Source organism: Phascolarctos cinereus, unplaced genomic scaffold (assembly GCF_003287225.1).
Source record: "Phascolarctos cinereus isolate Bilbo 61053 unplaced genomic scaffold, phaCin_HiC Scaffold_4;HRSCAF=312, whole genome shotgun sequence".
NCBI classification, from domain to species: domain Eukaryota; kingdom Metazoa; phylum Chordata; class Mammalia; order Diprotodontia; family Phascolarctidae; genus Phascolarctos; species Phascolarctos cinereus.
In genome coordinates this window covers 326,922,489-326,944,301 of record NW_027555847.1, presented here as the reverse complement: position 1 = coordinate 326,944,301, position 21,813 = coordinate 326,922,489, and the positions used below count along the sequence as shown (strand labels likewise).

The window sequence follows — 21,813 nt, the reverse complement described above, 5'->3', positions numbered from 1 at the left end:
TGTCGCCGGTAGAAGACAACGAGGTAGGCACGTGATTCTCTTTCTCGGCGCCTTCCTGTTTTCTTCCGGGGGCGGGGCGTTGCTTTTTGAGCCTCGCCAGCCTCCGTTGCCGGTAGTTCTAAGGTTCCGGTGGAGATGGAGGTGAACCCACCAAAGCAGGAGCATTTACTGGCGCTAAAAGGTAAAAAAAAAATGTTGCCGAGACATCACGCATCCTTTCCCTCCCTCCTTTCTTTCCATTCTCTGGATCCCTTTTGCCGCCATCGCGGCGAGCGAGGCCCCTAGCATGGCCTGGAGCTCGACTCCCCTGTTTCATCCAGTGGGTCAGGGGTCTGCCGCCCGTCCTGGCCATTGGCAGACCAGAGACCCCGGTGTCCGGCTGCCCCCGCCCGAGCCTAAGCACGGGAAGCCTCTGGTGCTTGGGAGACTAGTGTTCCCTTCTTCCTCAGTCATTGGGCAGCTTTGGGAGGAACTTTCAATGTTCCTCCCTAAAATAACTTTAATAGCCCCTTGGTGTTATTGGAAGTCCCTACTGTTAAGGATAAAAGCGCACAAAGTTACGAAATAAATCCCAAATTTATTTCATACTCGTTAAATTCACTAGATTATAATACATCGTCCCTTAAATGTCACAGAAATGGGAGAACTTAAGTATCTTAGGCTTATAATACCTTCTCAAAACACAAATGTTTAGTTATAAACTAATTTTGTTAAGAATGAAACACTAGTAAGTTTTAAGTTGTGTAGATAATTGTTATATAGAGAGGTATGTGGAGATAGAAACTACCCTCATAAAGTTAATATATATTCTTTGAGAATTGTTTTTCTCTTTGGAAGACCAAGAAAGCATTTTAATCAGGATGGCCCTTATAGATCTGTTTTTTCCGTCTCCCATTACTACATACAAGTCGATGTTTATTATGTGATATTAATTTATTTTCAGCAGAGCATACATTTTGTATTGTAGTGTGATCACTTTTATTGAACCATACTTTCTTCTTGGCATCATTTTTTGAGGTAGTGTAATTTTGGTTACAATCCGTACAAAAACTGTGAAGCGTTAATGGACAGATATTTCGATCCAGCCTGTTAAGTTCCTCTGCAACAGTCGCTGGCTCCAACCATTCACAATCATAAATCTGGAACTTGAAAGGACCTCAGGACCATCTAGTCCAATCCCGTCATTTAAGATAGACCTAGTTTTTGTATCTGTCAGGATTTAAGTAGGGGAACAGTACCTTCAGAATTCATTCCCTTACCAGCCTTTATGGTGAAAACTGCACAGCTGCTAAAGATTCCTTGCAAATTAACTTTTTATCAAACATGGCTAAATCTGTAGATAGATCCATTCTGTGATTTGTCTAATTCCTATTCTTTCGTTTCTGCCTCGGAGACTTGGACAAATTTTGACAAATGGTAGTCAGTTTTGACACCCCTGAGCAACTCAGGTAAAAAAGTTATGGAAGAGTACATTGCAATTTACTGATAGTTGAATTTTCTTTAACAAACTAAGTTAAATGTGATTTCAGTTTTCTTATTTGTATTTTATTTAAGATAATGTTGGAGTTATATTCTGATAGAATATATATGTGCATATAGTTTTTCTCTCTTCCCCTCTCCTGTTTTCTCCTCTCCATTCTTCCTCTCTCTTTTCCCCTGTGCCCACCAAAACAAGTCAAATACCAGAAAACAAAAGTTGCAGGTTTTAGGAGTACAGTGTTACTCAAATTTTTGTCTCTGTGTCATGGAACTGCAGATGTTCAAGAAAAATGTAATCTTTCTCAATTTCTGAATATTTTATCCCATATTCAAATATATAATGATTTTTGCATTTCACAGTCACAGGTACTTGAAAGTTTTAGGGAGACAAATTCATGGGCTGTCAAAAATTGAATTGACACAAACAGACCTAAATGATAATAATTTTACTAATGAAAATTCAATAACTGGTTCTTCTGCCCACATTAATAGTTGATTCAAATGAAGCCTTATTACCTGTTTAAGAAGTTGTCATATGTAGGATAGTTAGTAATACCCCAGTACCTCTCTGTTGGATAGGTTACCATGAAGTTCTTCTAGCCCCATCCTTCTGTATAGAATTGTGAATCTGACTGTACCCTGGTTCTACCAACCAGAACACCCTACACTGTAGACTGTAGGAGCTGTATTTACAGATTTGACTTGCAGTTATTGGGTATTTCATGGTTCTAAAAAGAGGGAAACCTATATCCCTATTCCAGACTGGGTATTTTGACAACTATATTTCAATGTAATTGGTTTCATTTGTAACCCTTAACATTTAATTTTCGCTTTTAGAAGTATTTTGAGAAGCAGTCCATAGGTTTCACCAACATGCCAGTGGGGATATTGACACAAAATATGTTAAATCTCTGGTCTAGAGTAATTAGACTGAACCAAGTTACCTGGTGAAAGTTCTATAATAAATCTATTAATGGGCTCTAACCTGGTTAAAGTGCATTGTCCAAAGTACTTATATCTTATAGCACTTACTAAGTAAGCACTTATATAGTGCTTAATGTTTGTTGCTGAGGATGTCAAATATATTTGACAAAAATTATGAAAAAACTAATATTTGTTTAGAGGCAGCTAAACAGGAGGACCTGAGTTCAAATCCAGCCTCAGACACTTACTAGCTGTTGTAACCCTAGGCAATTCACTTAACTTCTGTTTGCCTTAAACCATTGGAGCAGAAAATGGCAAACTACTCCAGTATCTTTGCCAAGAAAACCCCGTGAACAGTATGGGCCACAAAGAGTTGGACACAACTAAGTAACATTTGTTTAAATCCATTTTTACAAGTTCTTGCAAATAAAAGTTACAATCCATTTTTCTTTATTTTGATGTGAATCTCTTTAACTTTGTAAATGTTAACCATATTTTTCTTTAGATCTACATGAGATTAATATTTAGGAATCACAAATTTGTTTTTTGTCTAAATTATTATTTTAAAACTACTGCATATGAACATTTTACTGCATACCTCTAAATGATTAATATTTAACACTAGAGATTAAAATCTCATAGCATCATAAAGCTTTAGGACTTCACAGTTCATTTTTAAAATTTCCCCCTCATTTTCTCAATGAGGAAAATGAGATAGAGATTGAATAACTTGTTCAAGACTACACAGCTAAGGGGCAGCTGGGTGGAGCAGTGGATAGAGCACTGGCCCTGGGGTCTAGAAGACCTCAGTTCAAATCCAGCTTCAGACAGTTGACACTTATTGACTGTGTGCAAGTCACTTAACCCCAATTGCTTCACCACAAAAAACACAACAACAAAACCAGACCACAGCTAATTTGGAGGAAGGCTCTGATTAAAATCCCAGGAATTCTGATTCTTTTATCAGTTTTCCACAGCAATGGAATTTGGATGTAACAGAGTCCTATTTGAATTGTTGCTTTTTTAAATGTATTTGCTTTAGTTCCAGATAAACATAAAACTAAATTTCTAAAAAGTTTTTTTATTTAGAGTTTTATATGTCATTTAAAAGAGTTTTCTCACCTTTTTAAAGCTTATAATTACCAGTAGCCACTCTAGCAAAATAGAAAGGTACACAAGTTCATTTTTATCCTACCTATTTATGTATGACCTATTTTAGTAGAGATACCCAGTGTATCTTATTCTTTGTAATACTTCTACTTTAGGTCCTGTTTCTTCCTTCTCATCAGTGCAGAATGTGGAAAGAAAGACAAGAAGGTTTTATAACTATGAATTTAAGTTCTAGTGCTGTGGATCTTGGCCAAGAAATGTTGTGTCCCCATTATTAGTATCTGGACTTGTACAGAGTATCTGGCCTTGTACAGAATGAGTACAGAGGTAGTATTATACTGTCGACCATGTGAAAGTGACCCTACACAATTATACAGAGTTGCAGAAGAAGCTATTAATGAATTTCCTACTCGTCCACTATTGAGATTTATACCTTGGTTTCCAAATGATGTAATAAAACTTCCCCTCAAACCTAAAAGACTACCACCGATTATTTCTGGTGAGGCAGCTAAAGAAGCGGACCAGCACTTTACCATTTCAGAACATCACAGGAAAGCTCAGAATTATGATTGTACAGTGGGCCTTCCGGAGTTTCAACCAAATTTGGAAAAGAGGAAGTGTTTAATCCGAGCACAAACATTGGATGAACAGATTAGTTGCGGAAATCCCAGTGAACAAACCAAAAAAGCAAAACGGCAGTTGAAAAGGTCTTGGAGTGTTTCAGTTTCCAGAAATTTTAAAGAAAAGGTTTTGCCTTTATCTAAAGAATTACAACAGAGTTTAGAAAAATTAAAGCTACATTCATTATATAGAGCAAGATGGACAATAGAACATTCTGTTTTTAACAACCAAAGTCTGGAAGATATTTGGATAAAACTGAATCGACTTATCAGGCATAATGAACTTCCATTTTGTAATGCTACAATCCAGAGACATGTGAGCCAAATATGGGTATTCTGTGACATTTTGCACTGTGAACATGTATGTAATCTCCTTAAAGGAAGATTAGGTCTTAAGGGGAAAATGAATTTATTTGTACATAAATATGGAGTGATTTTTAGTATGTAATAGAAATGAAATTTTTTTTGCAGAGAATTAAATTTGTGTTCTCTGTGAGGAACGCACTGAAATATAGGTGATAAATAAATTTTGCAATTTATTTTTAACTTTATTGCACAGTGTTTTCTTTTAAATTGTGGTTCTTCACTATTGTAGTTTGTAAATGTCAGTACATTTTGTGGGAAATAATTTCGTCATGTCCCTAGATAAGAATACGATATTTTTTTTTGAAAAGTTAAATCTTGTTTATCAGTGAAGTCAGGAGCTTTGGGCTCTAGTGAGTAATTGACAGATAAGAAGGATTCTAAGTAATTTTCCCTTTATTTCTGTTTTGAAATCCTCCAGGGCCAAATTTATCATTCTAGAATCCCTAAATGTCAAAACTAAATTCAGAAAGAAAATATTCTTCATTATGACTCATTACTTTTCAGATTATTGGACTTAAGTATATATCCCAGGCAGCATGGAATAGTGGATAAAGAGCTAGGCTTGAAGCCAGGAAAATAATGGATTCAAAGTCCTTTCCTCTTCTCAGCTTGTCTATTGCTCTAGAAGGTACCTCTATCTTCCCAGTCACCTGGGCTTGAAACCTGTGTTATCTTCAGCTCCTCACTTTGACTTAATCCACGTATCTGGTCCACTGTCACATTTATTTGGGCATGTATTGTGAGCATTTATTTGCTCACAACATCTCTCCTGCATATCCCCATCTCTCTGCTCATCCAGCCATCATTTAGTGCAAACCCTAATCATCTCTCACTTGGATATCTGCCCTGCCTTGAATCTTTTCCCCACTTGAATGCATCTTCCACTCAACTACCAGGATCGTTTTTTTCTGAAGTTTGCCTGACTCTGTCAGTCCTCAGCTCAGTAAGCCCCAGTGGCTTTCTGTTGCCTCAAAGGTCAAATATAAAGTACTCTGTTGTTTAAGATTTCTTCATAATCTGCCCCCTTCCCACCTTTAGGCTTCTTAACTTGCCTCCCCATATTCACATTTGACATTACAGCAACATCGGCCTACTTGGTTGTTCCTTACATGATACACTCCCATCTCCTGTCTCTGCTGAAGTGAACTGTAAAGTAGATTGTATTTCTTATGTTATGTGTCCAATAGTGATGTACTTCTCTTTGTCCTTGAATTTGTTTTTACTAAATTTATTCAGCAACAACCTTGTCAAGTTCCTACTCCGCAAATCACTGCGTTAAGTACTGGGGAAATGGAGAGATTTTAAGATGTGGGCTCAACTCATTGAAATAAAACCCCAGTTCACTGAAGTAGTTAGACAATGAGGTATTCTGATTAATCAAAATTTAATCATTTATACCTGTTATTATATACATGGCAAATATGGTCTTAATATCCTATAATCCACAAAATATTTCTGATAAGAGATCTTTTAAGCTACTAAATTAGATACCATCCCGTATACCCCCTTTTCAAAGAAGTTACTTTGAAAATAAAGAAAAGGTACAATTGTCAACTCTATATTGCCTCAAAAAGATAGGTTTTGGTTTTTATCACTTTTATATGAGAAATTCTGCTTTCAAATTGATGATCTTCTTTGTCATGAAACAACAGAATCAGGTTTTTAGAAAAAATTCGTTTCTGTGCCTTGCAGGATTTTATAAACAATATAAGAAGCAACATGGTGAAAGAATGCTAGATTTTAAGTCAGGGAACCGAAGGTCAGATCTTGGCTCTGCTATTTATTGCCTGTGTGCATATTTAACCTGTCTGGCCTTGATTTTCTTATGTGTAAACTGAGAGACTTAGACTAGATGACCTTTAAGAACCCTACCTGCTCTAAATTTGGTACTATGATTCTGTTATCCTATTCACTGTCATAGTTTGAACCTACAGGCAAATGAGTACATGTAAATTCTTGCATAATATTTTTATATTGACCATATGAAGCTAAATTAGAGAAGGTGATTTTTTTCCTGCAGCTGATTTTTTAAATTTCATTATTTCCCAATTACGTGTAAAAAATTTAACATTTAATTTTTAAAATTTTGAATTCCAAATTCTCTAACACCTGTCTCTTTCCCTTGAGAAGGCAAGCAATATATGTGAAGTCATGCAAAACATATTTCCATATTAGCCATGTTGCAAAAAGAAACACACATTCACACAGAAAAATAAAGTTTAAAAGTTATGCTTCAATCCCTGCAGCTTTTTATTATTTGAGGGGAAGGGAGGGAAGGAACTGACACCCTTCCCTTTATCCCAAATCAAAGTAATTGGATTATGCCTCTGGCTTTGCAAGATCTCAACCTTCACTTCACCACATACAAGTATGTGCTGTTAGCAGTAACTCAGGGCAATAGGTGGTGGTGGTAGTGGTAGTAAATAAAGGTGACTGGTACTTTATATAAGCCTATTCATCTGGTAAATCCCACTACAATTTCCAGAGAAAAGCTTTCAAGGATACACTTGATACTGATTTTTACCTAATTCATATTCAAATACAGGTAAATAGCTTCGGAGCACACAATATGATTTGCAAAAGCAGTATTGTTACGGTGCCAACCCAGCACTCTCTGGAACTTGCCAATGTTTAATCTTACTGACCCCAGTGTTAGCAGACTAGGACATATATAATCACAAAGTTACTGCCCTTTAGTAACCTATAGTATAAAATGACTGAAGAACTTTTCCTTATAGTGTTCTTATGTCAATATAACAATACTAGAGAAAAAAATTTTAAGACTTTTAACATTTCTGGATTTTCTGAAGATTTTTTTCTAAGCTTTTTAATCTGGCTTTTTGAAGTGGCTATCCAGTGGCAATGTGTCTTTTTCTCCTCCTTTAAGATGGACAGATTTCCCTGCATTATTTAGGATTTGAGGAAGATGTTTTAAATGTTAAGGGGGGAGGAATGGCTAGGTGGGGCAATAAATACAGCTCTGGCCTTGGAGTCAGGAGGATCTGAGTTCAAATGTGACCTTAGACACTTGACACTAGCTAGCTGTGTGACCCTGGGCAAGTCACTTAATCCCAATTGCCGAACTAAAAAATAAAAAGCTAAGTGGGACTACTTTAGGCATAAGGGAATATGTGAGTAAATAGATTCCTAATAACAGTGTGATCAGTTTTTAGGGACTAGGACTAAAACTGCTCTTTACTAAACATTTTAGTCAAGTTTCAAAAATAATAGCTGTCATTTGTGGGCTTTAAGGTTTACAAAATACTTTACACTTCCTAAAATGACCTCATTTTACAAGTGAGGAAACTGAGGTTCCAGGAGGTTTAGCGACTTCAGTTGAGCATTCTTTCTACTATAATACTCTGCCTTCAGCATATTATTGTTCTGCCATAAGGATATGGACTGATCCACAAATGGCATCACAAAAATCCCTCGCTTAGAAGAATACCTAAGAGGTTATTTAGTCTAACCTCTATCTGAAGAGGAGTTGTCTCTTCAACATCCCTGACTCCTGTATGTGTACCTCTGTAGATGGGGACCTTATTCCTTACTGTGGCAACTCACTGCACTTTCAGACAATTCTAATGATTAGGTATTTTTTTCCTTAAACTGAGCTTAAATCAGCCTCTGCATCTTCAATCTACTGTTCCTACCTCTGTTTTATGGGAACAAGAAGAGCATATATTCCACATGTCCTTCAAATTCTTGAAAATAAATCTTATATCTTCTTTTATCCAAGGTAAATACTATTTCTCAAACTGTCCTCTAGTGGCATAGTTTTCTAGCCTCTTGCCATGCTGGTCTCCTCCCTCCAGGCATTCTCTACTGTGTCAATGTCTTACCTAAAATGGTATCAACCAGAATTGAACATAGGATCATAGATGTGGTCTGTACAGCAGAACCATCATTGTCTTATCCATGGTTTTGTATGCTATACTTCTATTAACTCTAAAGATTGTGTTCAACTTTTTGAGTGCCTTAGTACAATGTTGCCTCATTCTACTTGCATCCCATTCATAAATATTTTTCACAAATATTGTCATGTAACCACACCTCCCCTTAACATATGCAGTTGTTTTTTTTTCAAAGTTTAAGTAACTTACATGTATTGTATATATGTATATGTATATAAAATCTTTTAATTTCATCTTAATAGATCCAGTCCATTATTCTACTCTGCTGAAATATCTTTGGCTTGTTACTGTCATCCAAGAGTTCACCATTTATTAAGAAGTTTCACTAGATTAGGTCTGAGGTTAAACATCAGTCACATTACTTGGAAATATTAACCCAAGTTGTTAATGACATTGTCAATTTTTCTTTTCTTTTTTTTTGACTTTCTAAATTTACAGTGATGAGATTGACCAAGCCTACTTTATTCACCAATATTCCAGTAACATGTGAAGATAGAGACTTACCAGGTATGCCACAGGATATTTGTGCATCTTACTATGGTTTTTGTGCTTGAATCCTCGCTGAAATATTACAAATCCAGATTCTGTGTTAATTGCCTAGATACCTTAGCTGCTGCCTCATCATCAACAGTTCCTAATGCTGACCTGGAAGTGACTTGAATTTTAGTTTAAGTGTATATGTATGCACAATTTGTAATAGTTAAATAATAAGACTGTTTCTCCTCAACTATTCCAAATTAAAGGCTTTTCAGAAATGTAGACTAGAGCTTTCTTTTTTTTTTTTTTTGGCACTATTAGGTTTACTATATGATACCATAAATACATGATGTTCTGCATTGGAAATGCCTTAATTTAGAAAAATATCCAGCCTCTAAGTATAGAGCTTAAAAAAAGTGTATTGATGATATCAAAGATTAGACATTAGAATGTTGTAAATATAGATTGCAGGAGGAAATTATCATTTAATTTCCTCTAATCCTATAATAATTTTTGCTTCCAGTCCATTTTGACAAATTCAGGACAATTACTCCAGAATACATTTGTAACCAAACTTGTTTTTTAAATGCCAACTTTCTAAAAGTCTGTAGTTGTGTATGAATGTTAGTGCCAAAACAAGGAACAGACTGATAGATATCATGCTCATAAATAGAGCTCAGGGTAGTGGTAGCATAGTAACATGAATCTTAAGTCTGTGTGTGATTATATTGTATTTTCAGCAGAAAAGTGTCATTTTTTTTAGTTTGAATAATAGCATATCACAAGTGAATCCTTTAGATATGAGCTAGGCTAAACCCCTTATTTTGCAGATAAGGAAATTGAGGCCTAAAATGTACATGACTTATCTGTTGTCACATATGGAGAGTAATTTCTCTTAGATAGTATTCAAGTCTCTCTCTGATGAGTGATGTTTAAACATATGAAAAACACATTTATAAATTTCCTATCAGAGATAACGTTGCCTTAGTCACATCTTTGAATTAAATTTATACATACAGCAGGTGTTAGAAATGTGTTTTATATTGCTACAGGAGATCTCTTTAATCAGCTCATGAAAGATGATCCTTCTACTGTAAATGGTGCAGAAACTTTGATGCTTGGAGAAATGTTGACCTTGCCTCAGAACTTTGGGTAAGAGTTAAATTTTCAGATAAAGTATATAGAAATCCCTAGTTTGTGAGCTTTGCCAACTATTCTATTACTCTTGCTTCCCTGCCGTAGTAAGTACTGCTAATGTAGCATCTTTTAGGACTGAATTGTTTGTCAACAGATTTCTACCCCAAAGATTCACTGGTATGCATTCAGCAGTACCAACCTGTAATTTAGGACCCAGGATAGTTAACCACGTGAAAACTCTACTCTTCAGGCCCTGTGGCACTGTGAAAGCTAAAAGCAATAATTATTAAGCCAGTTAAACATGGTTTTGGTCCGAAAGGAACTCTTATTCAAAGGCAGGATTTATACTTTAAAATAAACAAGTAGCATTATAATGTAGTATGTAGCATATACCAAAGAAAGGATAGAGACAAGTACTATGGGAAGGTCAGAACACATTAAAAAATCCTTTTGGTCTGGTAAATATTTTGCAGCATTAGTTTAGATTTATAGAATGTGATGCTGAGACAGTACCTGTGGATACATGGAAATATATATATATATTTTTTAAATTTGTCATTTCATTTGTTGTAGATAGTACTTACCCTGAGATAGAGTACAACCCCTCTGTAACTTAGTAAATAGTCTTCGTGAATAACCATGGCCTCCAAAATCCACCTCTTTATGGGATGGGCCACCCTTAGCTAAGCTGGCCCTGAGACTATATCAGAGCTTTTCCTACTTCATAGAACCTGGTAAAGATTTATTGTGCTCAAAGAGCCTTCCAGAATCCAGAGCCATAGCCATACCATCACTGATTGCCTTTTGAACATCACAAACTCGATGCTGCATAGGCATCTTGAACTCAGCATGTCTGAAACAGCTTATTATCTTTTCCCCAAAACTTTCCCTTCTTCCTAACTTTCCTGTTACTGTCAAAGTCATCATCAGTCACCAAGGCTTGCAACCTCAGGGTCATCTTCGTCTCTTCACTCACATTCAGTAAACTCTGGTGGCTTCCTTTTGCTTCTAGGATCAAATGTAAAGTCCAGTGTTTAGCTTTTATAGCCTTCTATGGCATAGCTATCTCTTTTCTATCTTTCGAGTCTTCAGCAACAAGGTGTCAATTAGCATTTATTAAGCACCTACTGTCTGCCAGGCACTGTGCTATGCACTGAGGATGCAAAGAAAGGAACAGCCCCTGCTCTAAAGGAGCTCACATTCTAAAAGTAGAGGCAGCATGCACAAAACTATATGTAAATGGAGATAATCTCAGGGAAAACACCAACATTAAGGAAGACTAAGAAAGGCTTCCTTCCAGAGGGTGGGATTTTTGCAAAGGCTTGAAGCCAGGAAGCAGAAAGGAGGAGGCATGGGAATAGCCTGTGAAAATGCCTGGAGTCAGGATCTCAGATGTCATATGCAAAGAACAGCAAAGAGGCTCTATCTCTGGACTGCATGGGGGGGTAGGGGTGGTAGGGGAATAGTAAGGTAGGAAGAGGACAGGATTTGAAGGGCTTTAAGAGCTAAACAGAGGGTGTTATTTTTGATCATGAAGATAATAGAGAGTCGCTGGAGCAGACTGACAAGGGAGGTGACATGGTTAGACTTGGGCTTTAGGAAGCTCAGTTTGGCAGCCACATGGATGGACTGGAGTAGGGAGGGACATATGGGAAGGAGACTAGCCAGAAATCTCTCTCAGTAGTGCAGGTAGGAAGTAATGAAGGCCTATGCTAGGGTAGTGGCCATCAGAGGAGAGACGTGGGAGACATACAGGAGAGATGTTGTGAAGGTAAGATTTGGCAGCAGATTGGGGGGTGAGAGAGTGTGAGGAATTGAAGATAAAACCAAGGTTGTAAAGCTGGCTGACTGAGGATGGTGGTACCCACAGCAGTAATAGGGAAGTTAGGAAGAGGGGAGGGTTCCATCAGAAAGATAATGACTTGAATTTTTGACATGTTTAGTTTAAGCTGTCTGTGATACTGTCCAATAGGCAGTTGGAGATTTGTGGTCAGGAAAGAAGTTAGATCTTTGCAAAGGGATCTGAGAATCATCAGCATAGAGATGATCATTGAATCCATGGGAGCTGATGAGGTCACCAAGCTGAAATAGTCTGGAAGAAGAAGAGAAGACCCAGGACACAGCCTTGACAGATACCCACAGTTAATGGGTATGACCTCCAGCAAAGGAGACTGAGAAGGAGCAGTTAGGCAGGCAGGTAGAAAACCAGGAGCATAATCATGAAAACCTAGAGAGAAGAGAGTATGAAGGAATAGAGGTTGATTGACTGTCAAAGGCTACAGAGAGGTCAAGAAGGATGAAGATTGAGAAAAGGCCTTTATATTTGTCATTTAACTTTGGAGAAGAACAGTAGTGGGGCCAGCTCAAATGAAGTGGACTATTAAATTTTGTGTGAAGATTTCACTTCAGTAATCAGAGCTTAATTTATTATTTTGTTGATTGTCTAGGCTTAAGAAAGTGATGGAGAAAATGCTAATAATAGAGGTTAAACTTAAAAGTAAGTATGTCATGGCTCATTTTTCCCCCTGTAGAGCTGGTTGTTAGACAATTTACCAGCATACCACTGCTTTAGCAAGGGCAGTTTCAGTTGAATAATGAGCTAAGGAGCCAGGCTGTAGAGAGTTAAGAGTGTGAGAGGAAAGGAACTGGAAACACTAATTGTAGGCTTTTCAGGTAGTTTAGCAACAAAAAGGAGGAGGAACAGGACAATAGCTAGCAGGAATGGATGGCCCAAGTGAGAGCTTTTTGAGGATAGGAGAGACTTGGGCTTGATTGTAGGCAGTAGGGAAATAGCCAGTAGACAAAGAGAGACTGAAGATAAGTGAGACCCTTGGGTTGATAGAGAGGGTGATCTGCTGGAGAAAATGAAATGGAATGGGATCAAAGGTCCATGTAGAGGGGTTTGTCTTAGCAAGGAGAAGGGCCCCTCCTTACGTGAGACGGGGGTGAAGGAGGAGATAAAGGCTGAAGACATCTAAGGGATGTGAAATGAGGAGAGTGGATGAAAAACTCTTAGCAAATGGCCTCAATTTTTTTCAGTGAGATATGAGGCAGGGTTCTCATTTGAGAGGATGAAGGGAAGGGGGAGCCATGGGAGCTTTGAGGAGGGATGAAAAGGTTTGGAGAGTCTGTGTTGGGTGGATTAGGGAGATGTAGAAAGATTACCTCACAGCAGTGAGGGCCCAAATTGAGATTATGTGACATAAATTTGTTGTGGATCCAGTCAGCATAGTTTCATGATTTTCCTCAGCTTTGTTTAGCAACACTTGAGTAGGAGTAAAGGCAGAAGTGGCTAGAAGAATCCAAGGATGAAGCCTGGCAGGACAAGCTCTTTGATAAGATGAGGGGGCAAAGAACTTGAGAGAAGAGGACAGTGTAGGGTTCAACTGGTTCACTCAGAGGTCAAGATGGGGAAGGGAAGAGAGGGTAGCCAGCACCAGGAGGATGGCCTGGGAAAGAACTGAAGGCATGAAGGTCCTGGTGAGCACAAAGAACAGGGTTTGAGGTTGCAAAGGGAGAGGAGAATTTCAGAGTTTATGAACAGGGACTTGGACTTTATCTCCCTCTATATGCTCTATGATTCAGCCACACCGGCCTGCTTGATGTTCCTTACGGGAGACACAGTCTCCCTCCTTTTTGATATTTGCATTGACCGACTCCTGTATTTGGAAATGTTCCCCTTCTCCACCTCCAAATCCTGTCTTCCCTGGCTTCCTTCAAGACTCAGCTTATAGCCCACCTTTTGAAGAAAGCCTTTATAGGTCCCTCATGCTGCTAGTTCCTTCCCTCTGAGACTGGCTTCCATTTACATTGTAGACATCTTGTATGTTCATAATTATTTACGTGTTATCTCTACCATTAAAATATAAGCTTCTGGGGAGCGGGAACCAGGTTTTTGTCCCCAGCACTTAGCACTGTCTCTGGTACATGGTAAGTGCTTGATAGATGCTTATTGACTGATTTTATGATGACATAGTTTAAACTATGGCAAAGTCTCAGGATTAGATTATCAGTGGAAAACTTGGATTTATATTCAGAGCAAAAAAAAAAGATTATAAAAAACAAAGCCAGTTTTATTTTTACTGGACAAAAATTTACTCACGAATTAAGTAAAGTGAAAATGCATATAATGCCCTGAAGAACAGTAATTTAGTGGAGGCATAAAATCATTTCAAAAACAGAAAACTAAACCTTCTGACCCTTGCAGACATAAGTCACAGGACAGTTGGCAGGGATCTGATTTCAGTTACTACCATTGTGGCTAGGGAGAAGAGTAATTTTGTTTATCAGCAAAGGGCCAAACTATATAATGTTTCATAGATTAACTCAGTACTTTAAATGGCACCAGGACATAAATGAGTGCAGGAGCAGTGTTGTTTGTGGCCAGCATCCCTCAGTGAAGGTTTCACAACTCCTCATTGTGATGTACTTATAGTTTGACTGAAGCAGATACTTCCTAAATGATGATTTTCCTTTGGACAGAAACATATTTTTGGGAGAAACCTTTTCCAGTTATATCAGTGTTCACAATGATAGCAACCAGATTGTAAAGGACATATTGGTAAAGGTAAGTAACATTTTTATTCTGAATGTTTTGGAGTAAAAGTATATTTTTCCTGTCTTTTCACCTGTTTCCTTTGTATATTATAAGAATGCTTTAGAAATCTCAATATAACATCAGTCTTAAAAAAAAGTTAGGAATTGATTCATAGAGTAAGCTTCTAGAAGACACTGTGCCACAGTAGAAGATTTGCTGAATTGGGGATTGGGAGACCTGGGTTTGAGCCCCAACTCTGCTTCTAACTAGCTAGGTAACCCTAGTTAGTAGCTTAATCTCTCTGGCCTCAATTTTTCTCTGAGAAGTTAGGGGGTTGGACAAGATGATCTGTAAGATTTCTGGAAATCTAGGTATTCGTAGGACTTAATAAGTAGGACTTAATCCGGACTTTAAAGGAAGGATTGGAGTTGGATAGATAGATGAGAGGAAAGAGGGCGTTCCAGAAAAGTAGGGGGAAAGTTGCAGCAATCCCTCTGATGTCTTGAGTTCTGCCTCCCCTCCCTGGGTCTCTCCTGTTCTTTTGAGTGAGGTTTGGGTCTCAGAAAGTTGTATGTCAGACAGGAATTATCTGTAATCTGTCTTTCATTCCAGAACTCCAGCCCACCAACCAGAGAACCTCATCTTCCCACATACACAGAAGGAAAATAATGATAGTCATAAAAGGTTAGAGGTAGAGGCAACCATAGAGATCAAATAGCCCAGTTCCTTCATTTTACAGATGAAGACACTGAGGCCTAGAAAGAGTCTTCATTAGGATTCATCCAACGTCACCTAGCTAGCAGAGCTAGGTCTCAACCTAAGTCTGCTGATGTCCACTCTAATGTTCATTCTATAATTTGCAGGTATCCTACACCGGATATGACATACCTTCTATAGGTTAGCATCTGCTGCCCCAACCCAAGAGCAGGACACTCAAAGTTTAACCAATTAAGTTGCCAGATACCATGCTAAACACCAAAGGTATAAATACAATGAATGAAACAGTCCTTAATGGCAAGGACTTGCTGCCAAGTACCTAGGTAGAAGGGTTAGGGATAGGATACAGTTTTTGTAATGATCTATTCACACATAAGGAACCCAGAGTCCTGAAATAACCCATAGTATATTAACAAGGGACTGGTTTAAATACTTAGCACTAGGTAGGGCTCTAAGGAGTGTGCTCTGCACCATGATCTGACTAGGCAGTGCTTCCAACCATGCCTCAGTATCCCTTAGAAATATTAGACGCAAAGGGTTTATGGCAACAGTTGGGGGAGAGGGAAGTGAGCAGGCTGCCACTGAAGCAGTTATGGGGTATAGCATATTGGAGAGTCTAGGAAAGAACGCTCAAGTGTGGCTGAGTTTGAAATTTGATGAGTTCCAACCTCCTTTCCCCCAAGTTTGTTGCTTCTTAACAGAAATCAGAAAGTCACAAAGGAGAATCAGTTTGTGTGTTTGGGAGAGAGAAGTAGGGAGGAAGGTCATTACCTTGAAAAATCAAGAAGGAGATCCTTTGGACATGCTTGTTGGTATCAGACCTGGGGGCACAACAGGAGGAACCTTTAAAATTCTAGGAAAGGATCTTTTGCCTTGCCTGTCCCTTCTTTAATTCACAAACAAATTGGAAAAAGTATTTACACCAAATATGACAGTAAAAACTGGACAATTAAAATATATACAAATCTGTTAAAAAGAAAAGTCACAATGATAACTTAGATTTCATAGTTGATAAGGCAATCTAGCAATATTCTGTAAAAATTATCCTTTCCCCCCCGAAAAAAAATCCTTTCACCAAGTAATTCAGTTGTTGGAAGTATAACCTGAAAGTGTTATCAAAAACAAAAGAGCTGTCTGTTCAAAAATTTTCGCAGCAGCATTATATGAAATTATGAGAAAAAATTTTACCAGTTACAACCTAAGTACCCAACAATAGGGGAATAGTTAAAAAGCACTACGTTAATGTAGTGAAATATTGTAATGCAATTAAGACTAAGTAATGAGAACTGCAAAAAAAAATATGGAAAGATTTTTATGAAGTAATTCAGAGCAAAAAAAAAGCAGACCCAGAAGAAAAGAATTCATACTAATTAAGACCAATTGAGTAAGACCAGTTGAGAATGAATGGACTCTGATGGAGACTTAGAGGGAGAAATTTAAAACATGTTGATACTTTGTGTTGAAATTGATTAATTTGAATGTTAACAAGGACTTAATAAGTGTTGGTAATTCATTTTTTAAAACTAGCACTACTTTTTATTTTAAATTAAATAAGATGCATATGTACAGCATTATACAAATCTGAGAGTGCCATGTAAATATCAGTTATTATTATTTTTGAAAATTCTTATTATGTCCAAAGAACACAATAGTGATTAAGTATAAATAAATCAGGAACATAAAATCAGGATTTCCTTCAATACAGATTTGTTTACTTTAAAGTATAGTTAGACTGCATTTACAGCCTCACAATCATTTCCTTTTCTTTCTTTTATTTTCTTATTTCCCTCCATAATATAATACCTCTACTTCAACCCGATGACTTTCCCATTCCCCAAAACACACCATGTCCCTTCCTTTAGTTTTTGTGGTTTTTCTGCCCACGTCCTTCCACTTATCCACATCCCACTCAGCCTTCAAGAGAAAACTCAAAAGGTTTCCTTCACTACCTTTGACAGAATTTCCCCTTTATCACTTTTCTGAAATTGTCAGGCACTTTTGCCTCTGATTCATTTGGTAATTACCCATCTGAGACCTCTTTTGGATTGCTCTCTTCATCTAATATTTAAATCTTTCATTCACTTTTTTATGTGTTCAGGCCTTAGCCCCTTGCACTAGATGGTAAACTCTTCAAGGCAAGGGATCATCATCTCTGCTACTTGACTCTGTTCCATACCATAATGCCAAGAAATAAATAAATAAACATTTGTTGCATTTTAACTTTGAGTATAGCGATGTGGGTGTGTTTACATATAAAGGATTTTTCTTTAAAATAATTGAGAAATCAGGGGCAGCAAGGTGGCACAGTGGATACAGCACCAGCCCTAGAGTCAGGAGGACCTGAGTTCAAATGTGACTGCAGACACTTACTACTGTATGACCCTGGGCAAGTCACTTAACTCTGATTGCCTAAAAATAAAATAAAATAATTGAGAAATCTAGGCCATAATGAAGAAATCTAGGCCTTGCTATTCTGACTTTGACTTTATATGTTTACAAGCACTGTCCTGTTTAAAATGTTTGTTCTTAATCATTTTTAGAAGTTGAAATTCTGTTAAAATTGCACACTGTCTTCTTCTTTCAAGGCTGATCTCCAGACAAGTTCCCAACGTTTAAATCTTTCAGCTTCCAATGCTACAGTTGCAGAACTTAAATCTGATTGTTGTATTGATGATGTCATCCACCATGAAGTGAAAGAAATTGGAACACATATGTAAGGAGCATTTAAACACAATCATTATCTGTCTACACACACACATATATGTATGTGTGTATGTACATTAAGGAGATTTGTTCTGTGAAGTTTGGATTCAGTCAAAGGGCCACACTTGAGGACCAAGAGGGCCATATGTTGCCTCAGGGCTGCAGCTTCCCTACCCCTGTGCTAATCGCCACATACCCTATTAGCTTTGGAATTAATTCACTATTATGTTCAATTCTTCATAGAGGTAATACCAGTTTGAAGCAGAGTTGTATGAAAAGACTTAATACAGATATTTTGAATGCTTTGTAAAATGTTAATTACCACTATGTATAGCTTGAAATAGACATATATTAAAGTCTGATCCAAACACATAAAACATCTAAACACGAGTGTGAAACCAAACAGAGGCAAACTCCAAAAGCCACTTTGCCCTATAACCTTTGCCTCTTTTGTGTTTATGTGTGTAAATAAACATTCCTCTTTGCTCTGAGGCAAAAGTCTTAACTAATTATTAATGTTAGTCTTCTTTTTAAAAATTCTAGCCCTTTAGGTTAGGTGAGAAATTTGACTAAACATTGTCAGATTTCTTTTTAATGTTTTAATTCTTAACTAAAAGCATGGGAGTTACAACTATTTTCTGAGTCCTTTTGTACCTAACTTTTCAAATGACACACTGATGTCTTACTCTACAAAGTAAGGGGTTGGAAGTGGGATTTAGGGGATGGCGTATGAAGAACAGCATCTCATCTTACTGAACAAAAAATTATTATGTGAAATAAAATCCTGATTGCTGAAGTATGAGGTCTTTGCTGTATTACCTTAGGCAAGTCAGTCACTTTTCTAAGCCCTTTTTCTTACCTATAAAATGAAGAAATGGACTAGCATCTAAGCTACTTTCATTCTTTGATGTTGGCTCCTGCAGCCCAGGAGTGTTGGAGATTTTACATTGGATATCACAAACCATGGTTAGGATAGAAGTGTTGCATCTATTCTCTACATTTTAGAAGTGATATTGAGAACCACACGGTTGGAACTGGTTCAGAATTACTAAAGCAAGCATCTGTTTATTTCAGCTTGGTGTGTGCAGTCAGCTACACTACTCAGAGTGGAGAAAAGATGTACTTTAGGAAATTCTTCAAATTTCAGGTATTGCATTTAATTAAGTGGAGCTATGTAGCTGTAAGATGCAGTTGCTTACTTGTTTCATACTGTAGACCTATTACTCTGCTTTGAATACAGACACATTCAAAACAAAGTGAATAGCTTTCAGGCCTATTTAGAGCTGAAAAGGGACTAGGATTAAATTAAGCTGGATAAAAACAGAATAGCATGAGCAATATTTTTATAGTGAAACTTCCAAAAATTTTCACCCAAAAGCAGTGTTCTTGATTTAGTATTCATGACAAATGTAGACACTACAGACTGTAGCATAAAGAATGATCCAATCAAGGAAAACTGCCCTGATACTCTAGAACTAGGGTAAAATAGAAATTGAAAGAATCTACTGATCACCTCTGGAAAGAGATCCCAAAGGAAAACTCCCAGGAATATTATAGCCAAATTCCAGAGTTCCCGGGTCAAGGAGAAAATATTGCAAGCAGCCAAAAAGAAACAATTCAAGTATTATGGAAACGCAATCAGGATAACACAAGATTTAGAAGCTTCCACATTAAGGGATCAAAGGGCCTGGAATATGATATTCCGGAGGTCAGAGGAGCTAGGATTAAAACCAAGAATCACCTACTCAACAAAACTGAGTGTAATTAATGAGAGGAAAAAATTGACATTCAATGATGTAGAGGAATTTAATGCATTTTTGAGAAGCCAGAGTGAAATAGAAAAATTGACTTTGAAGTACAAGACTCAAGAGAAGCGTAAAAAGGTAAACAGGAAAGAGAAATCATAAGGGACTTATTAAAGTTGAACAGTTTACATTCCTACATAGAAAAATGATATTTATAACTTGTGAGACCTTTCTCGTTATTAAGGTAGTTGGAGGGAATGAATACACACACACACACACACATACACACACATTTATTTATTTAATTTGTTTTTTAGGCAGTTGGGGTTAAGTGACTTGCCCAGGGTCACACAGCTAGTTAAGTGTCTAGTGTTTGGTCTGAGGCCGGATTTGAACTCAGGTCCTCCTGACTTCAGGGCTGGTGCTCTATCCACTGTGCCACCTAGTTGCCCCTGGGAATATATATTGACAGAAGGCATAGGATAAGTTGAATATGAAGGGATGATATCTAAAAAATAAAATTAAGGGTTGAGAGAGGAATGTACTGGGAAAAGGAGAAAGGGAGAGGTAGAATGGGATAAATTATTTCACATGAGAGGCAAGAAAATTTTTTTTACAGTGGAGGGGAAGAGAAGGGAGGTAAGAAGGAATGAGTGAACCTCACTCTCATTGGATTTGTCTTAAGGAGAGAATAACATACACACTCAATTGGGTATGGAAATATATCTTACCCTATAGGAAAGTAGTAAGGGAAGGGGATAAGAGAGGAGATGATGATAGAAGGTAGGGTAGATTGGGAGAAGGGGTAATCAGAAGCAAACACTTTTGAGGAAGGACAGTGTCACAGGAGTGAATAGAATAAATAGGGGACAGGAAAAGATGGAGGGAAATACAGTTAGTCTTTCATAACATGACTCTTATGGAAGTGTTTTGCATGACTACACATACCTTTAACGAATTGCTTGCCTTCTCACTGAGCGTGAGTGGAGAGGGAGGAAGGGAGAGAATTTGGAACTCAAAAGTTTTTTAAAAACAATTGTTAAAAATTGTTTTTACATGCAACTGGAAAATAAGATACACTGGCAATGGAGTATAGAATTCTATCTTACCCTACAGAAAAAATAGAAGGGGAAGGGAATAAGAGAATGGGGTAGTGATAGAAGGAAGGGCATATTGGAGGAAGGGGTAATCAGAATGTATGCCATCTTGGGGTGGGAGGAGGGAAGAGATTTTGAAACTCAAAATCTTGTGGAAAAGAATGTTGAAAACTAAAAATAAATAAATTTTTTTTAAAAATACAGAATTAAAATTCAGACACTCTGAAAAAAAAATGATCCAGGCCAAATAAGTTGAGTTGAACATGTTGTATGATTTTTCTGTCTTTAATTTCTAGAAAACCATTTTAAAGTGTAGACATTTTTCAGTTCCGCTAATGTTTTTGGAAACCTGACCATAAGAGGAGAATTAACTCACTAGGAAAGATATTTGCCATTATTTTGCTAAAGCACCTCATGGACAAATATATACATGTCTTTTCACTAGAAAGAGGTGAAATGATGTCCTTTTAACAGTATGTACTTGGGATTTTCCTTTTCAAGCATCCTAAGAGCCTTTTTTATTTAAAATTTTAAAGAGTTTTTAAAACATTTTATACTTAGAGATTCATAATTAAATTTTATACTATAACAGCATTCTTTGAAATACAGAAAAGACAAATCCTTATCTAATTTATGTGCTTTATTCAATCAGGTTCTTAAACCTTTGGATGTGAAAACCAAGTTTTATAATGCTGAGGTAAGTATTGGATTTCTATCCCAGATTTTTGGTATTTAATGAGATTTTTTCCAATTAAATATCAAGATCTTGGGGTGTTTTTTTTAAATCATAGGTTTCCTTTTCCCTCACTTCTCCAAAAAACTGCTAATCTGACTATGCTTGTGAAAAATGAGTTAACAGTTTAATCAGTAGGTAAAATTAATTACATATTAAGCCTCATCTAATCAACTATTTCCCTCATTTTTTAACCTAAATGTTGAAGGACTATCTGCAATAGAATTTGTGCAACCTTCATTTTGAATGTTGTT

At 37.1% G+C, this 21,813-nt stretch overlaps 3 protein-coding genes across 11 annotated transcripts in view; 2 read left to right on the top strand and 1 right to left on the bottom strand.

Annotated features, from left to right (window-relative positions):
- Positions 1-21,813, top strand: part of TRAPPC13 (trafficking protein particle complex subunit 13) — a 36,006-nt gene that overhangs the window by 128 nt on the left and 14,065 nt on the right. For 4 of the 7 annotated variants that reach the window (XM_021007282.2, XM_021007281.2, XM_021007280.2 and 1 more), the window contains exons 1-7: positions 98-181; positions 8,852-8,920; positions 9,943-10,042; positions 14,510-14,594; positions 17,867-17,994; positions 19,059-19,131; positions 21,479-21,523. In XM_021007282.2, coding sequence (XP_020862941.1) covers positions 136-181; positions 8,852-8,920; positions 9,943-10,042; positions 14,510-14,594; positions 17,867-17,994; positions 19,059-19,131; positions 21,479-21,523 — 546 coding nt within the window. In that variant the 5' untranslated portion in view covers positions 98-135. Of the gene's footprint in view, positions 1-97; positions 182-8,851; positions 8,921-9,942; positions 10,043-14,509; positions 14,595-17,866; positions 17,995-19,058; positions 19,132-21,478; positions 21,524-21,813 lie in introns of those variants that run through there. The other 3 variants (XM_021007285.2, XM_021007284.2, XM_021007283.2) reach the window with 2 other exon arrangements.
- On the top strand, positions 95-4,679 carry SHLD3 (shieldin complex subunit 3). Its single transcript, XM_078153172.1, has 2 exons — positions 95-181; positions 3,669-4,679. The coding sequence occupies exon 2, from the start codon at positions 3,829-3,831 to the stop codon at positions 4,579-4,581; it is 753 nt and encodes a 250-aa protein (XP_078009298.1). The 5' UTR covers positions 95-181; positions 3,669-3,828; the 3' UTR covers positions 4,582-4,679.
- SGTB (small glutamine rich tetratricopeptide repeat co-chaperone beta) overlaps positions 10,857-21,813 on the bottom strand; it is a 113,433-nt gene continuing 102,476 nt past the window's right edge. For all 3 annotated transcript variants that reach the window (XM_078153170.1, XM_078153168.1, XM_078153169.1), the window contains 2 exons: positions 16,053-16,102; positions 10,857-11,035 (listed from right to left, as the gene is read on the bottom strand). In XM_078153170.1, coding sequence (XP_078009296.1) covers positions 10,872-11,035; positions 16,053-16,102 — 214 coding nt within the window. In that variant the 3' untranslated portion in view covers positions 10,857-10,871. The remainder of the gene's footprint in view (positions 11,036-16,052; positions 16,103-21,813) is intronic.

Coding starts and splice junctions, on each gene's coding strand:
- SHLD3 (XM_078153172.1), top strand. CDS start 3,829: ATGAGTACAGAGGTAGTATTATACTGTCGACCATGTGAAAGTGACCCT.